This window comes from Boleophthalmus pectinirostris, unplaced genomic scaffold (assembly GCF_026225935.1).
Source record: "Boleophthalmus pectinirostris isolate CB_2022bp ecotype Guang Dong unplaced genomic scaffold, ASM2622593v1 HiC_scaffold_5, whole genome shotgun sequence".
Taxonomy (NCBI): domain Eukaryota; kingdom Metazoa; phylum Chordata; class Actinopteri; order Gobiiformes; family Gobiidae; genus Boleophthalmus; species Boleophthalmus pectinirostris.
The window spans coordinates 8,905,590-8,924,585 of record NW_026571404.1 but is presented as its reverse complement, the minus strand read 5'-3'; the positions used below and the strand labels follow the sequence as shown (position 1 = coordinate 8,924,585).

The 18,996-nt window shown below is 37.9% G+C and overlaps 1 protein-coding gene across 1 annotated transcript in view; it reads right to left on the bottom strand.

Annotated features, from left to right (window-relative positions):
• Window positions 1-18,996, bottom strand: part of LOC110175779 (cilia- and flagella-associated protein 46) — a 136,163-nt gene that overhangs the window by 83,788 nt on the left and 33,379 nt on the right. The window contains 4 exon segments of the mRNA XM_055162939.1: window positions 430-540; window positions 10,435-10,584; window positions 14,408-14,594; window positions 17,031-17,243. Coding sequence (XP_055018914.1) covers window positions 430-540; window positions 10,435-10,584; window positions 14,408-14,594; window positions 17,031-17,243 — 661 coding nt within the window.

Below are 18,996 nucleotides of genomic sequence, written 5' to 3'. Positions count from 1 at the left end.
GTGTTGTAAATGACATTCTACCATCTAAAAGAGTGTTGTTCATTATCAAATTACATTCAAAATTAGTATCAAAACATTTCCCTAGTACAAAAATTGAGTGTTAGAAGTTTTGTGGCAACACTAACCCTGAAATGACCCATGGGTGTTGTTTGTAAATTGGCTTTTGTGGCAGAGAAATCAGTGCAACACCATTCAAAAATAGAGCACAATAACATACTGTTCAACTCCAGCTCCAAATAAAGAGTAACTATTGTAATATAGCAGCAGCTGATGCCTTATGATGGTATTAAAACACGTTGTGAGTTTGATTCAGACATGCTTTCACTGTCCCTTTGGCCAGAGCTGCATCTGCTTCACCATCTGGAGCACAGCCTCAGCAGGACAACAAACCAATACCCACACAGCATAATAAAACAACAGAGCACATACTGTGGAGAGAGCAGGGAGGGAGAAGTCCATCTGCCCAGGGCTCCTATTGCACTGAAACATCTCCAGCCCCACCAGCACACGCGTCATCGCCCGCACCTCTGGGGTAAGGCTCTGGAAATAACACAAAAGTCTTGGGTTATTACAAACGTGTGCTTTTTAAAATATAATACATGAGGAAATGAGGAGGAGGAGAAAAAAATGAGAATGAAGAAAAAATAACTTACAATTATTAATGTGAACTCTAGGCAAAAACTGTATTCAAATGTAAAGGGAGTTAGAGTGTACTAAAGCACACTTTAAGAACTAAGATTTACTATGTAGCTTTTCTGGTGGAGGGTTTGCCAACTGTTTGTCTCCATGGAGATGTTAATGCTTTGTGTTGAATGTTCTATGGCATTTTCAGTGTTACATTTACTCAGTTACATGTGTTTTATTGCAAAAAAAATAGTGCTTTTCACAGACATATGTCTCAAAGACGCGTGTGTCTGTGGGCTCGCCTCTCCACAGATCAGACCTGGTGTTTGGAGATTGATAAATTAAAACCTGTATTATAGACAAGAGTGTAGGTTTGCATAGGGACGGTGGAGACATGTCACAACCAGTATTAAGACAAAATAGTCCCTACCAATATTTGCCATTTTATTTTAATAAACAAAAATATACATTTATTCTGATAATTTTCCAAACTCAATAGTATTAATTTAACATGTTTTAGTTCACATTTTGTTTATTAGATGTTTTGAGATGTATTAAGTGATATGACAACAGAGTTACCCCTATTTCATTGGCTGCAACAGAGTGATGTCATTAGTGGAGCCAGGAGCCTAAACTGTCGAAGCGGCAGGACAGGGCCGCACCTGAAGATGTCGGCTTGAGCAGACGTGAGTGAAGATGCTGCGCACCAAACTTTGAAAAACTTTTCAAAACAAACTTACTTGGCTTCATCTTCAATTAAACTTGTCTTATAATGAGTCGCCGCGGAAAAAGAGCGACTATGGCCCCAAGTGCACCTCCCCAACGGAGCCCTACTCGTGCACTGTGAGCAGCCCGACTCTACTGACAATATTCCATGGAAAAATGTTCGGACATGACCTCACAAATATCTCATCACCAACAAGCAAAGGGAAACCTGCTACAAACTTCTACGTCGCTGAACTAACCACCTCTCACTTATTTTGGACCTGCCCAGACTTTGTGTGTTTTTGGAAAGAATTCACCAAACATATACACAACTTCTTATCCCATTTTACCCTTTCTTATAAACATGTGCTGTATGGTTTTTGCAGTGTGCATCAAACGAAAAGTAAACGATATTATATAATTAATTTGTTAATCAAGTAACGTATCAGTTGGTTTCATGGGAGAGCGTTTGCTGATAATTCCCCCACTAAAGCTAAAAGAAAACCTGCGCCCTTGATTACAGCGCATTCCAGACAATGCAATAACTCGTAAGATGTAAACGAACAAGTGGGGGACACTCTCTCAGAAATCAGGACTTAACTAGAAATAAAACCTGGTAATAAACCTGAATTAGACCAGGAATAGAACAAGACCAACCCCATCCTACATCAGGACTAAACTGGGATCATGCCAGGACATGACAAAATGAACTAAACCAGCCATTACTGCAACAAGAACGACAAGACTCCAGAGTATTACCAGAGCACAGAACTGCTGACAGTATCTTACACTGTCCTTTGAATGTACACCGCTCACTGTCCCGAAGTTTAATTATACAAAACGCAGAGCTAAACGTTAGATATATTGCTCTAAATTATCCATGGCGATGCAGTGTGATCATGATACGTGTCCCAAATGCAGTGGAGTCCGGCCTTGTTGATAATTCATGTCTGGCAAAGTGTGGAGAAAGGCCTGCTGAATGATTTATTGATTGCAATTAGAGATAACCCCCTGTGATGTTTACAAAGCGTGACATGATACAGATCTGATACAGCTGAGGTTCAAAGTAACACAGGAGACAAAGGCTAATGTAGAGTCATTTAGGTCATTACAGGCCAAAGCAATTACACGCAAGAGAGAAGATTAAGAGAATTAATCTATGTGGGAAGTAGAACAGTGGATGAAGTGTCTTGCCCAGGGACACAACAGAATCCAATGGGTCAAAAGGGCAATCAAACCACCAAGGCCTAGGTATTGGGTGAATACAAATAGTCCTAACTTGTGTCTTATTAAGTTGTATCACCTAAAGTTACACATTTAAGCTCATATGTTTGATGAGGGTTGAAGATACAACACTTTTAAATTAAAGGTTGTATGGAGGATTTTTTTTTTTGTTTTTTTCAAATTGTCAATAAAAATTCAAAATAGAATTATAGAGATCCAGCAGCCTGTAATTACGATGACGAAAAAAAAAAAGAATGAAAATCCATCACCTGTGGACATGGTGGGGGCAAATAAACATCAGCCAATAGATAACAAGGCTACCTCTTTATCTATTGGCTGTTGGGTTGTCAATCAAACTGCCTACGTTTCTAGTGTCACTGACTCGCCGGCGCGTTGGGATTGCGTGGTTTACGTTCACCTCTCACGCACTGATGCCATTTACTCAACCAACACTGCGGTTCTTGGCATCTTTTTCGAACTGCAGCTTCCTCTCAGTTTGCACAAAGTTTGTCGTAATGGCAGACAAGAATTCACGACCAGTTCGCCGCAAAAGAAAGTCCATTTTTGATGTCGCTAACAGAAGAAGGAACATTTGTAAAAAGACAAACAGTCACTGTAATTCTCTTTCCTTGGAAAATATTCTATACGACCTTTAAGCGATTGGTGTCCACTGCACGATTTTGTTCTTGAGTCACAGCTAAAAATCATGAGTTGTAGTTTTCAGAGCGAGACTGGGACTAAGCTCAACCATCGTACGGCCAAAGACAAACTGCGACTGATATCAAGCCTGTCTGATAGTTTGGAGTAGCCCGCCTCTCGCTGTGTCTGGTATCAATCTTCGTGGCCAGCAGTATTTTTCCGCATTTCTATTTCGTTGACTCTCTTTTACTCCCTCTCTGTATGGGGCGGGGGTGAGAGATGAGGACAGTGGCGCTGGTTCAGGCCGGTGCTTTGATTGACAGCTCTGGGTTATGACAGAGTCGAGGAGATGTCTCGCAGGTTTGGAGCTACTCTCTTGGCAGCAGCGGTCAGAGGAGTGTCGTATTCATTCAGAAACAGGGAGAAGGAGCGTGATCATTCCTATATCATTCCTTTAGACTTACAAAATTCCTTAGTTTACAGTTATGGAGACATTACCACACAGAGCTGGAGCCTGATATTCGCTCAGATAAACAGTGGTCGTACTCACAACTGATCGCGAACACCATCACATGTCTGTGTGAAGTCATACAATTTAAATTTATTGTATCGTGCAGTGCGACATCCAACAACCAAACAAGATGAAAAAAATTGTGCAGTGAACACCAGGGTTTAGGCCTGTCACAGTATTTACTTTATTGGATTATTGGAGGTCATGTTTTTAACAATATTGTCCATTTTGAATATGTTATTCTGCTTTAGTGAGTCAGTGGCATGAATTTGTTTCAGTATTATTGTTTATTGTCAATATTTTCTTCAGCAATGAATCACACTTCTAAAGGCCGCCACACACTACAGGATTTAAATGATTTTTAAACATGCAACAAAAAGTGCACACCACAGACACAAGGCGAGTCTTCTGATTAAATATTAAATCTCCGATCTCAAAGATCGCTGCGGGATATGGCTGTGAGCGCACCTCACGTCAGCTATTTCCTGTCTAGAGTAAAACAACTCACTCTTAAATGTTCAAAAGATCAGAGCACTTCTAGTTTAGAAGCAAGTCAAAACTGTGTGACTAGTCTTTGTTAAATGTGGTGCAATACTTCAGATACAAGATTTTTAATGCACAGAAGACTGGGGATAAAGTCCACAGGAAGTAGAGTCACTATCACAAATCTGCAGCTTCACCTCAATCCGTGCTCTGCATGGATGTAAACAGAGACACTTGAGGAACTACTCTCGCTTCAAGCTGGATAAATAGCTCTGTTTTGTGGACTGGGTGTCATTATTTGCAGAGGTCAAATTCTATGGATAATGTGAATGAAGATGCTGCAGTTTAAATGTAAAACTTTACGAGAGGTGAGTAATAAAGTCTTCTCATTATTTTGGCTATTTCCTGAGTTTGGAGCTTACGCCTCTGTCTGTCACTTCTCTGCCCCTGATGCTCTGTTTTATTGGCTGGTGCAGTGCTGGTGATGTTTTACTGTTATGATATGACAGAGCAGTTCAGAGTCACACTGACAACACACATGAAGAGCACACACACACACACAAGGAGCACAGCAGCTTCAAAATCACATACGAGGATAGAAAGTCGGGTCACACCTCCTCGAGCTCGGGGGTGAAACAAATCGCAGCCTAAATCAGGCAAATTCCCCTGTAGTGTGTGTCAGCCTTTAATGTGTTAGTTGTAAAATACAGGAACTAGAGCTAAGTTCTAAAACAGAATTCCTCTACCTATGTCATCAACATTTACATCAAAAATACAGGGGCAATTTATTGACAAGGGTTGCAGGGTCACATTGATTTAACAAAATAACGGTACTGTCATTTATTTTTATTTGTCAAATCACAACTGAGGCAGCTATAATATCTCTGCGTATCTCATATCTGCTGTCCAAAAAGCAAGTAAAATTAAAACCTGTACAAAAATTACTGTACAATACAACTAGTAAAAACTGCTCAAGATTGTGAGTAAAATCTTAAATGTAATGATATTAACTATGTTTCTGTCATATGCACTTTAAAGGTACACTGTGTGACTTTTCTGGTAGAGAGCCCGCCACAGGTTGACTCCATGTTATTTCCTGAAATGTTCAACAGTATGGCATTTAATTTAACTATCTCCATGGAGACAAGCAGGACACATCAGCAGGCCAAGTTTGTTGACAGAAAAAAATGCATGTTTTTGTGGTAGTTTTGACAATTAAAACACTTGCAATTTAATACATACATACGGTATTTTTCAGACTATATGTCGCACTTTTTTTTCATGGTTTGGGTGGTCCTGCGACTTATGCTCCAGTGCGACTTATATATAAAAAAAAATTCAGACTGACAGCCGTAAGAGGGCGCTCTAGGCTTGTGTGCCGGTATCTAGTACTACTATTACTCTTGTACCACTGTCACTTCGCTCTCTACTGCGCATGCCTCCTGGAGAAAAAGCTGCTATCTTGCTGCAAGTAGTGAAATATGCAGCTGAAAACGGTAATCAAGCAGCAGAAAGAGAGTTTGGAGTGAGAGAGAAACTTGTGAGGGACTGGCGGAAAGCGGGGATGGAGAAGACAGCTTCACGGCAGCAGGGAGGGTGCGCCATGTATCTTTCCTGGAAGTCACTGGATGAATGGACAAAGCCTGAACTTCAATGACAACCGAAACCATCCTGTCGGGATTCAGAAGGGCCAGAATAATTCTAACTGGAACTGATGCTGAGTCTGATGACAGCGACACAGAAGAGGAAGCAGTGCTCCGTTTACATCTATGGTTTACCTCTGGAGGTCGTGGAGTTGCTCAGAAGTGACACTGAAGATGATGAATTCAATGGATTTAGTGATTTGGAGTGAGATCGAGAGTTTGGTAAACTTGTTATGTTATGTTGTTTATGTTATAGTCTAGTTATCTAAATAACTGTTCATATGTGACGTTAACATACCAGAAACCCATTCAGCTTGTTGTTCTCTGTGCTATTGTTATTACTAGAACTTGCCTTTCAAGACAAAATGTTAGTTCCTGGTCTCTGATTTTATAAAATAAATTTCCTCCAAACAGTGCGACTTATATGTTTTTTTTTCTTCTTCATTACGCATTTTTGGGTTGGTGCAACTTGTACTCCGGAGTGACTTGTAGTCCAAAAAATATGGTAAAATCTTAAATGTAAAGATGTTAACTATATTTTTCATAAATGAGTGGTCTAACATGTCATATGCACTTTAAAGGTACACTGTGTCACTTTTCTGGTAGAGAGTCTGCCACGGGTTGACTCCATGTTTTTTCCTGAAATATTCTACAGTATGGAATTAAATTTAATTTTCTCCATGAAGACAAGCAGGCCACATCACCAGGCCAAGTCATAGGATCAGATCTGTAAAGAAGTGGACCCGCTGACAGAAGTAATGCATGTTTTTGTGGTAGTTTTGACGATTAAAACACCTCTAATGGAATAAATACAAGATATACTGTATATATACTGTAATATTTTAATGCCATAGGGTGGAAAATCCCAGGCAAAGCAATGATGTCACCATGGAGACAAACAGATGGCGGACCCTCCACTGGAAATGTTACAAAATGCTAAATTTAAGCACTCCCACCTACAGAATAAACAGAATAAACAGAAACATAAGCCTTTCTTCACATAGTCTGAACAGAGAAATGAACTCTGGTGGTTACAGCTGCAACATAAAGATGCATTAACCCACTAAAACCAGGCTTCTGTCATGTGTTTGAATTATTCATGTGAGTTTATATAAGACGTGTAAAGTAGGCTGAGCACATTTTAAGTGAATGTAATTATGACAGCATGCCACAGCAGTCATGTCTCGGAAATAATCCCTTATGCTTTAATTTTTAAATATTTGCCAATTAAAAGTTTTCTAAGCTGTCAATGCATTATGTTTTCACTTTAACTGCACCGTGACAAAAACTTTAAAAACTGTACTCAAAATTTCTCCTAATAACATGCACAGATAATTAGCTGCTGCTAGTAAATAAAACATGAAGTCAGGAATCATGAAAAGTGCAAGATTAACATATTCATTTAAATGTAATGTCTCAATTTTGAACACATTTCCAAAATAAATTGAAGAAGTCATTTGCAATTTGAAAATCTGTAAACAGAGCAGAAAAATATCTTAATGAATAATCCAATTAAATAGTTATTTCCTGCCTGCTTCCATTTGATCCTTACTTAATAAACTTTCAAATGAATAATGCCGTGTACCCAGACCTGACCAAAATGTGATTGAGCTGTCTGTCATCAGGAAATAACTCTGAACTGAAAAAATTAAACAGCACTTCATTCAGAACGGTGCTTATGTTTGATGATGAAAAGATATTATTTCCATAAAATTATTCTTTGTTACATGTTTGTTTGTGAAAATAACCTTCCTTAGACGCTCTGCTCTATCCGAGGCTTTACTAGACTTTAATTTGTGCTATATTCTTTAACAGAATCTGACCGTAAAGAGCTGACTTGGCTGGAACTACATCAGGTGAGCTGATTTGTGCTCTTAAACAAGTCTCTCACACATGAAATTACACTCACATTAGCAAATTAACAGTTTTTCAATCACTCACACTCACCATTTCTGTTGAAAATCCATGTCCCTGAAATTGCGTTTAATTGTGTTTAAATCAGGGGTCTCCAACCTGTAGCTCGGGAGCTACCAGTAGCTCTCCACCCCCGTCTGAGTAGCTCGCCAAGGGATTTCAGAATTACACCATTGTGCTGAATAACAAAGCATTAGTTAATTACATGCCTATTACCATTGTATCATTCCGAAGCCTTTAATACCAACTAATAAATGGACCATGGTTTATGTTTTATAGGCATCTAACTGTACCCAAAGGCTCGCTCTCTTTCTTATCATCGTCTCAATTTCTTACAGCCGTTAAAATGAGTAGCTTTCTGGCATTTTTGTTTTGTAAAGCCAAAACATGCGACATAGGTCTCCAGGAAGAACAGCTGATAGTTGATAGCTAAGGTCAATTAAATACAATCAATCAATTAATCTGCCCAGGGACGACAGGTGGAAATTAGCACTGGTGCTACAGCCTGGTAGTCAGGCTGGCGCCACCTAGTGCCTCCACTCAATTTCATTTCTCTCCAGCGACTAGGTCAGGAATCGGAATACACTAGACGGTTCACAAAAACCTCGGAAGTGCGAGTTCGGGCACCAGCCGATCAGCGAAGAGCCATACATTCTGTGTTGGCAATGATTCCAAGATCAAGGATTTAAAGCCGGAACAAAGAGAATGTTTGATGAATTTTAATCAAGGGGAAAGACGTTATTGCCCTTCTTCCTAGGGGATTTGGGAAAAGCTTAATACACCAGTAAGTCCCGTTAGTGGCACGTTACATACATCATGACCAAATAGCAGCGATTGGTTAAATAAAAAAGTACCATCGAGCGAATGAATTCTAACACTGTGAGGTCAGACGGTTTCTACAAAGTGAAACCAACTAATGAATCAAGCCAACAACCCGGTACAATGCATCTTTCGTGTTAAGGTTAATGTACATTGTGCACTGTCCTTGTCTCATTAAATAAATTAACTAAACTAAATAAAGAGAAAAGGTTGGAGACTTCTGGTTTAAATCCATTGTGTTTTTTCTTGACTTTTCAGAAAATCTTTAAACATTTGTTAATGTGGGATTTTGTGTCACCATTGTAACTCCTAAAATTCTACCATTAGACACGTAATATCACTGCAAATTAAATTAGCAGTAGTTGTAGCTGTAGTGATTTGAAATGTGATAACTCAAATGTTGTTGAATATTGTTTCTACAGAACTCTCACTCTACACGACCTCAGCCATGAATGCAGTGATTCAATCCCCAACTCATTTCTCGAGGTCTTGCCCTCTTTCTCATGAATCATATTCAACCACAGCTTCTCAAAAGATTTGGTTCACTTTGTAAAACATACGGTATATTTATTTTATATCTGTAAAATGGAAAACACAAGTAACATTTGGATTTTTATCAATGGTACATAGATGGGGATACAAACTTAATAAATAAAAGTTTATAAAAGAATAAAAAATACACATATAACTTAATGTTAGAATTGGGGGTGTGTATTGCCTTGAGTCACACGATACATATCATGATTCGCTTATCATGACTCACTATATCACGATATATCCCAATACTAAAACAATGGATGATATATTCTTGTTTTTTTTAAATGTATGTATTTTACAAAGACCGCTGAGCCTGTTTGCGCAACTACTGCCCTCTAGTGGGCAGCATGGTTTTATCACAAGACAAGCTTCACATGGACATTTTATACTTCCACTGCCCAGGACTAATGCTCTGAAAAGAACTGTTCTGTACAGAGTGATGTTGCTTTGGAACACGCTCCCCCAAACCTTAACTGTTCACAAGCATGAACCAAGTTTTAAGAAAATGTTAAAGAAATATATTGGAAATTGTACATATTATTATTGTACTTATTATATAGTTATATTTAGTCACTAGTTATGCATTGTAATTTATTGTATATATTATAATTGTAGTAGTGTTGTGTAGTGCAATATACTATGGAACAGGACTGTATCAACTTATGTGTGAACTTTTTGTTATTAATGGAGCATTTTATTGTAAATTATGCCAACTTGGACCCCAGGAAGAATAGTCTTTACCCCAGTAAAGACTAATGGGGGTCCCATAAATAAATAAATAAATAAAAATAAATAAATAAATAAATAAATAAATAAATAAATAAATAAATAAATTAGATTTATCAATAATTACTTCTAATAATACAGTCAAATACACCTTCAAGAGAACACAATAGAGATATAATTTATATATTTAAAAAAAAAAAAAAATCATGAGAACAGTGAATGTAACTAATGAATTTTTGGGAAAAAATATATTTAAATAAAAAAATAATATTTTAAATAATAAATAAAAATAATATTTAAAAAATCAATTTGGATCAATTTTGAATCGATTCGAGAATGAAGTATCACGATATATCTCTGAAACAATTTTTTACTTACACCCCTAGTTAGAATCTATCAATCCATCCATTCATATTGATAGATAGGTAAGATATCTATGTTTAATGTCTTACTATGGAACCTGTCAGACAAAAAACAAATAAAACATCTCCATGACATTAGACAGGTGGCAGACCCCTCAACCTGAAAAGTTACACAGTGAACCTTTAAGAAATGCTGTATATGAAACATTACTTTTATTACTGTTATTTGAGAGTGGAGTGGTGGTACCTCATCCCCCGGGTCCAGGGCCGAGCCGATCTGCTGCTGCAACAGCCTCTTGGTCTGGACCCATGTGGACACCACCTGGCTCCTCACTGCAATCGGGACCACCTCCCCAGGGACACCGCCGCTGGACAACTTCAGAGCCAAATCACACAGCTGGAGAAGGAAAACATACGACTCAGAATCACCTTTACCGGAATTTTACAGTTTACAGCATGTACCATAGTTGGGTTTTATAACTATTTTAGATAAAGAGCAAAGGCCAAAATTGCTCAACAAGTCATAGGATTACATAAAAAACAAACAAACAAAAAAAAACCCCATCAACATTATACTGTGACCATACCCAGGTAACTGAATTGAATAAACTTTTGTTACTTTTGTTCACATTAGCATATTTCCACAGTTTTTAGTTCATATGTATAAGCAGACACACTACCTGTCAAAAGTTTTAGAACACTCAAATTTTTTTGTTATTTATTGCTGTTCAAGTCGTGCAAGTCCAATGAAGAGCTTAAAATGGTACAAATGTAAGTACTGAAGAGCCAGAGGTTTAAAAAAAACCCAAAACCTAAAACCCTAACCCTAAAAAAAAGATAAAAGATGCAAAACACAAGTCCAAGCTCTGCCAAAACTACCTCAAGAAAAAAGAACAAGACGGTGAAGCTTGAAAACATGGAGTGTCCAGCACAGTCTCCAGACTTAAACCCAGTGCCACACATTTATGGGAGCTTCTGCAACAGACTTGGGAAGAACTTTCTGAAGAATATTTGATTTCTATTGTAAAAAGAACAAGCCACGAGTGTGTTCAGCTGTTATATCTGTCAAAGGTGGACACTTTCATGAATCAAAAGTTTAGAATACGTTTTTTGTCAACAATAAACAGTAAAAAAAACTGAAAAAGTGTGGTGTTCTAAAACTTTAGGCTGATAGTGTATATTAATCATAAACTTGACACAAAATATTAGAATCTCAAAAAATGGTTACTATTAGGCCAAACCATGGGTGAACCAGCCAGCAACTAAAAAAAATACATTTAGTGATAGCAACTTTTTGAATATATATGGAATAGTTCTACGCAGCAGTATATTGCCAACACAAGTATCTCCGACCTTGGTTCAGTCTGGACATTGCGTTGCCCTAGGCCTCTTTTGGCAGCCTGTCAACTCTCCACTCAACCCATACAGACAGTGCAATGAAAAAGTGCAAAGAAAAACCAGGACGACTTTGTTCAAGACCACTGTATCTGACCTCTGCTGAACTCTGCACTATTTATGAAAAATGCATTAAAGATGACGTTTTCCACCCAAAGAGAAACAGATAAGATGAAATGTAGTGAATAATTCACCGCTAAAATGACTTTTATCCCGGTTACAGCTGATATTCATGAAATCCTTTGAATGGGGAAGAAGAAAGAAAGGCAGCGTTAATTGGAATAGTGGGAAGATGTGACAAATTCGATAACTTCAGTGGCACATAGACACTTGTATGACAGTCACATGTGATTGTCTGTGTGCAAAACTAGAAGTAAACAAGCCTATATGATTTCTGCTTTGAATGTGCATCTGTCAAAATGTATTAAAGATAAAAAGATGAAAGCTATTGTCGCGTACGCACGGCTTCTCCAGTGTTAACACACTATGGCGAACATGTTTACACCGTCTATTTATCTGTCCACTACTCTGGGCTGTGATTTAAAAAATAAATTATAAACTTCTTCTACAATCTGCTTCTGTAAGATAATAAGGAAGTGTCGTCTAGAATTTTACTTTTATCGTTTTTTCAACATTGACGTAGAGCTATACCAAGTTCAAGTTCTTTTTTTTTATTATCTTAGCCTTGTTTCTTCTTAATTCTTCTTCTTTTAATTACTGTGTCATTTTTTCATTTTGTTTTCATTTTTTTTTCAAGTGTACACACATACACACATGAAAAAAGTATTACTGGAACATAAATCCTACTGTTTAACCAATGACCACAAAGTAGAAGTAGTTTTGAAGCTGAATACTGCACTGGCTGTGTAAGCACTAAGATTCCAAATGGACTGAACGTTGTGATTCAATCCCAAACTCATTTCTCCAGGTCTTCCCCTCACTCTCGCCAATCTGTCCACCCACCTCCTCTGTAAATTACTGTTTAAATATAGGTCATAATATATGATTGCATATATTTCACAAACAGACTGTATCATTTGACCCTTGAGAAAATAAGTCATACATCCAATGTGCTTTTAGAAAATGGATTTCAGGAGGTGTTATTTTAAGTTAAATCAAAATGGATCCAAGTAGCTGTCAGGAAGGTTACAGTGCATCCACCTACTGCCAGCACATCGATTAAATAAGACATCAGTAAACCATGAATAAATATTCTCATTGGGATTTTCAACAAGTTTGGTTTAGCTGACTTTTCCTTCAGGCAGTTTTTTGCTGTTGTTTGCTTTTTCTTTGCACGTAAAGCATCTGTGAATGTCCAAAAAGTGCAATGTAACTTGAAATATTGTTATTATTATTACCATATTTTTCGGACTATAAGTCACACTTTTTTTTCATGGTTTGGGTGGTCCTGCAATTTATATTCTGGTACGATTTATATATTAACATTTTCAGACTGAGAGCTGTAAGAGGGCGCTCTAGGCTTGTGTGTCAGTATCTGCTGCTATTGTCCCACTGTCACATGGTTCTACTGCACATGTTTCCTGCAGAAAAAGCCGCTGTCCTGCTGAAAGTAGTGAAATATTCAGCAGCAGAAAGAAAGTTTGGAGTGAGAGAGAAACTTCTGAGGATTTCAATGACAACCGAAACCGTCCTGTCGGGATTAAGAAAGGTCGGAAAGGAAATAATTCTAACTGGAACTGATGCTGAGTCTGACGACAGCTATGCAGAAGAGGAAGCTGCGCTCTGTTTACCTCATGGATCTATGGTTTACCTTCAGAGGTCATGGAGTTACTCAGAAGTGACACCGAGGATGAAAAATTCAATGGATTTACTGATTTGGAGTGAGATGGAGAGTTTGTTAAACTTGTTCTGTTCTGTTCTGTTGTTTATGTTATAGTTATCTAAAGAACTGTTCATATGTGACGTTAACAGTCTGTTGTTCTCTGTTCTATTGTTATTACTAGAACTTGCCTTTCAAGATGAAATGTCAGTTCCTGGTCTCTGAATTTATAAAATAAATTTCCCCCAAAAAGTGCAACTTATAGTCCGGTGTGACTTATAAATGTTTTTTAATTCTACATTATGCATTTTTTGGCTTGTGCGACTTATGCTCCGGAGCAACTTAAACTCAGAAAAATACAGTATTATTGTTATTATTATTATTATAAATAAAAGGTAATTTCTGTAATGCTTTCAGTAACTACACTTATTCATGCCTTAATAATGTATGAACAAAGATTTAAATCATAATGAACAGTTTAATAAGAATGACCCAGGCTTTGTACTTAGTTATTACCATATCTCAAAATCCTAACACAAACCTTTTCCTTAAGTAATTACTAAGCCTGAATCATTCTTAATAAACAATGTGTTGATTATGAGTATTTGCTCAATATGAGTCTTTGTTCATGTTTTATTAAGCCCAATCATCGTGTAGTGCTACAGGTTTGGTTACACAAGACGGATTCTTGTGAGCCTTGTTCTAATTTAGTGTCAAAACTGAAAAACATACCCAGAGTTTGTTTTGTTTCATTTACACATGTTGAAAAGCTTCATCTTTTCATGTCATGAAGTGGAAGCTTTCAAGTTAACAACAACCTTTTCCTTTAGAATAGAGATTAAAATTTCCAGAGATGAAATGATCCAAATGATTCTGATGAAGGTGTGTGGAGATTAAAACACAGTGGAGCACTTCCTGTATTACATGACATTTCTGTTTGAGAGAAGAACTCAGCCAAAATATGCAGGATTTGAGCGTTAAACATGTGAGTCATCAGCAGCCCTCAGTATCCCCTGTTCTAGCACAGGTCCACCTCTCTCAGTACCTCTAGAGCCTTGCGGGCATCCTGTAAGACGGATGGGTGCAGTGCAGGCCCACTCACGCTGGCAGAGCCCCCTCTGGCTCTACCTCTGTCCACTGGAACTGGCGTCTTCACGACGACAGGAGCAGACAGGGGCTGGATGAGGCCTCGAGCCACCGCGTTACACAGCATTGCAAACAGAGCGCGATCCCTAAGAGACCAAAATGCATCAGACTGACATGAGAACTAAAAATAAAGCAAGTCCGGGACAGGAGGACAAACAAATGTATTTTTACTACTTTCTTGTAAGTAACTGTGTGTTTTCAGAAAGTCAGAGGGTTACATAATGAATATAATTAATGCCTGAGGACATTTGGGCTGTGCTTGGCTCTCCAGAAGCAGAGGTTAAACTCCTTTTTTGCTCTGTGGATTTCCCAGTGAATAGGTCCACAGAAAACTTCACTGGGACAGGTTTGACAGACTCTGAAATTACTATTGTAGTGGACGCATCGGTGTCGCTGAATAGGAGTAATTTGCTAGTTTCACCTGGAGGGATAGAGCATGTTTACACAGAGGTCCTCAGGGGTTGGGTAAGTGATTGACAGGCGGAAGAAACCCATTCACAAAGTCAGTGAAAATGTGCAGTCATCAGAGTAAAAAGTGCAAGCCTTGTGTAAGAATGGCATGTTATTAAAGTTCTCAAAATAAGCCAAAGAAATTAGTCTCTTATAACTTCTTAAGTGTGTAAAATACGGGGAGTGGCTTACACCATAATAACAGAACTTGTAGAAAGGACACAGAGTGAAAAGTTTAATAATGGTCCATACATAATCTCAGTTGTGATGAAAATAGCACTTGTTTAGACCTGCTTCATTGTCTGCTTCTCCGTATATCTGACCCAAACTGCACTTACAAGACTACACCACGGGAGTTCATACAAAAACAACTATTTATGCAGACAAAAGTACTAGGAAACAATGTATTTATATAAAGACAGATTCAACCTATGAATCTGAACTTACGAACTCAGTCACCCACCCACTTCTTCTTTCCGCGTATACGCTACCAGTCAAAAGTTTGAATACGCTTTCTCATTTCTCTTTATTTTTACTACTTTCTACAATGTATATACACACAGAAGACATTAAATTTATGAAGTACCGTGTATGGGATTATTTAGTAAAGAAAAGAGGTAAACTGACTACTCCAAGTAGCCACCTTCTGCTTTATTGAAAAATATTTAGTAGTTATTTAACTTTTTTCATTGCTACATGCAAAAATAACAGTTGACAGTTGACAGAATCGAATCTTTGGTAACACTTTATAATTACTACACCTTATTTAGCCTTAATAAAGCATGAACAAACTAAGACTTAATTAATAATGAACAAATACTTAACTAAGAGTCATTCAGGCTTAATAACTACTTAACTACTACCTTAATTAGCACTTAACTTGCACTTAATTAGCTTGTACTGTAAATAGTTACTCATACTTATTGTATATTTACTTACCCATAAACTAACCACTTGTGTGTGTATTTGTAAATGCATATTTGTGTACAGATTTGAACATTTATTAAAGATTAGTAAACCATGAGAGAATGATTTACTAATACTGCAATGCAATGCTCATTCAAGCAGCTATTACCTGTTAGTTAAGTCTTTTCAAGAGATTTTGTAAAGTGAAGACTAATTATGCTTTAATTAAGTATTTGTTCATTATTAATTAAGTCTTTGTTCATGCTTTATTGAGGCTAAATAAGGTGTAGTTATTATAAAGTGTTACCGAATCTTTCTTTTGTCATGGATTCCACCCATGGACACATAATAAAAACTGGATAAGGCATTCCCCTTCTGTACCGGCTCGAGACCGACTAGTGGCTGCTCCATTGGTACTGCAGCTCCTGAGATCTTGGTTCCAGAAAGAATTCTCACATAAAAGCACAATGCATTTTTGGGGAATTCAAACTGTCCCGTGTTCAGCTGACAAGGTATCGACAACTTTCACAAAGGTCGGGTTTTGTAGGGATTCTTTTCTTTTTTCACAACATAAACTTTTTAAACTTTTTAAATCCTCAAAGCGCCTAAAAGTTAACTTTGTAAAAGTTATCCTGGCCCTGCTCTGAGCCCACGCCAGCTCTGCTCTAGCAGCTCTCGCTCTGATTGTCCAATGGTCCTTTTTTTTGGGCCCATGTTCTAATGAGCACAGGCCACTGAAAACAATACAGCGCCATCTTGGATTCATCTTCCAGATTTTATTATAGTTCTATGATCCTACTTGGATGACTGATTACAAAGACATGGTTGCTACAAAATTCCACATATCTTACTTCATATATTTGAGCTCTTTTGTATGTATAGAAAGTGTAGAAGGTAGTAAAAATAAAGAAGAAAAAAAGAATGAGATGGTGTGTCTAAACTTTTCACTAATAGTCTAAATCCTTGCCAGCTCAATAAAATCATCAAATAAACGACTAATGACCAACAGCCCTAGTTGATAATATGAAGTTCTAACACTGAGGAAATCAAGTAAACAAATGTGCCAGTGATATTACCATACAGTTTTATTCTTCGTGAGCTTGTGTCTATTCTCAGATCAGAACAAAAGGTAAAAGACCACAGTAGTATTTTAAGAGCCAGCCTACCCAGTGTACTGTATCTTCTGCATAAGGTCCACCACAGGCCTGAAGGTGGGCAGGAGAAGCTGGTAGCGCCTCTGTGAGAGTAGATGCTTGTTGTAATTCCACAGGTAAATGGCAGCGTTTGCAACAACCCACGGCTCGGAGATCTCTGCCCCGAGCTCGGCTGCGCGCAAGAAAGCCAAGCAGGCGTAGGCTGACAGAGAAATGATCCAATCTCTGTGAAAAGACAAGAGGAGTGGGAAAACAGAAGTTGGCAAAGAACACAGAATAATGCCAAAAACAAAGGTATCTCTACTATAAATAAAATAAAATAAGTTAAAAGCGACAACAGGTCACTTTCAGAAGCTGTCACTTGAATGATTCCATGGAAATAGCCAATTAAAACCACACTTTGAAACATTCTGCATAGAGATACGTTTTGCCATACCGTGTCAAAGTCAAAGGAGCAATATTTGAACTAGAGACAAGCAGTAGGTCAAGTCAGGTTTGTGGAAATGCAAGCCCGTTAACAGTGCATGTTTTTTTTTTTTGTTTTTTTTTTATGTTTTTCAGTGCAATTACAAACATCCAAAATGAATGGCACATGGGGCTTATTAAAGGGACAGTCTAGAATTTTGGACATAGGGCCTAATTTCCTACTGAGTCAGAGTGTTGGAGACGTGTGGAGACACTTTTTTAAATATTCCATCCAGTCCTTGTATTTGCAGAGGTCACTGGTGCTAGGCTAGTGCATGTCAATGGCCATAGTTATCCTGCCACTAAAAACAGTCTTACCCATTCCACAAAACACCCAAAGCAATACTAATACTACACCAGACTATCGAAGTGTCGATAGAATTTTAGAAGTAAAACCAACCTTGCATTTGAAGGATTTATATCTGAGCAACAGCAGCGAGTTAGCCAGGCTGGCGCCACCTAGTGCCTCCTCTCAATTTCATTTCTCTTCAGCAACTAGGTCAGGAATCAGAGATACTAGACGGTTCTCAAACGGTTCTCAAAAACCCCGGATGTGCAAATTTGGGCACCAGCCAATCAGCGAAGAGCCATACATTCTGTGTTGGCAACAATTTCCAAGATCGAGGATTTAAAACCGGAACAAAGAGAATGTTTGGTGAATTTTATCAAGGGGAAAGATGTTATTGCCCTTCTTCCTACGGGATTTGGTTAAATAAAAAAGTACCCAGCTACCGTCGAGCGAACGAATCCTAACACTGCGAGGTCAGACGGTTTCCACGAAGTGAAACCGTCTGATGAATCAGGCTAGCAGCAAGTTGTACTTCCTGATAGAAAGATTGGCAGTGATGGACCGATATCACCTAGCACCTATCTTACGGCAAATTAAAATTCCACTGCTGCTCTGTTTGTCAACATGCAACAATTCAAGTGTTGCAAGGTTAGTTTTATTTCAAACGTTATTCTATTAACACAGACATTTACATGGACAGTCTGGTGTAATAATAGATTTAGCACGGGTGTTTTGTGGAGTGGGTAAGACTGTTTTTAGTGGCAGGATAACTATGGCCATTGACATGCACCAGCGTAAAGTGACCTCTGCAAATACAAGGACTGGATGGAATATTTAACAATAAATTTAATAATAACAATACTCTGGCTCACTAGGAAATGAGGTCCTATGTCCAAAAATCTGGACTGTCCCTTTAAAATAAAAGTATCTTGAAATCAGAATTGCATTAATTTTGACACATTTACCATTTATGAATTTACAATAACACAAAAAAATTACGTGCATAAAAATTGTACTTGAAATAGCAATGTTACACCAAAAGAATTCAAGTTCGTAAGTCTGTTATCATTTTTTACAGCTAATGAGGAAAGCAGCTGTAGTGAAAGTGTGCTAATGCGCTTTCTCTATTGCACTATGCAGAAGGAGACAAAGGAACCACTTAAAGATGTTGTGAAGGTTATTCGTAATGAGGCGTTCACCACACATTTGTCTAACCACCTGGAT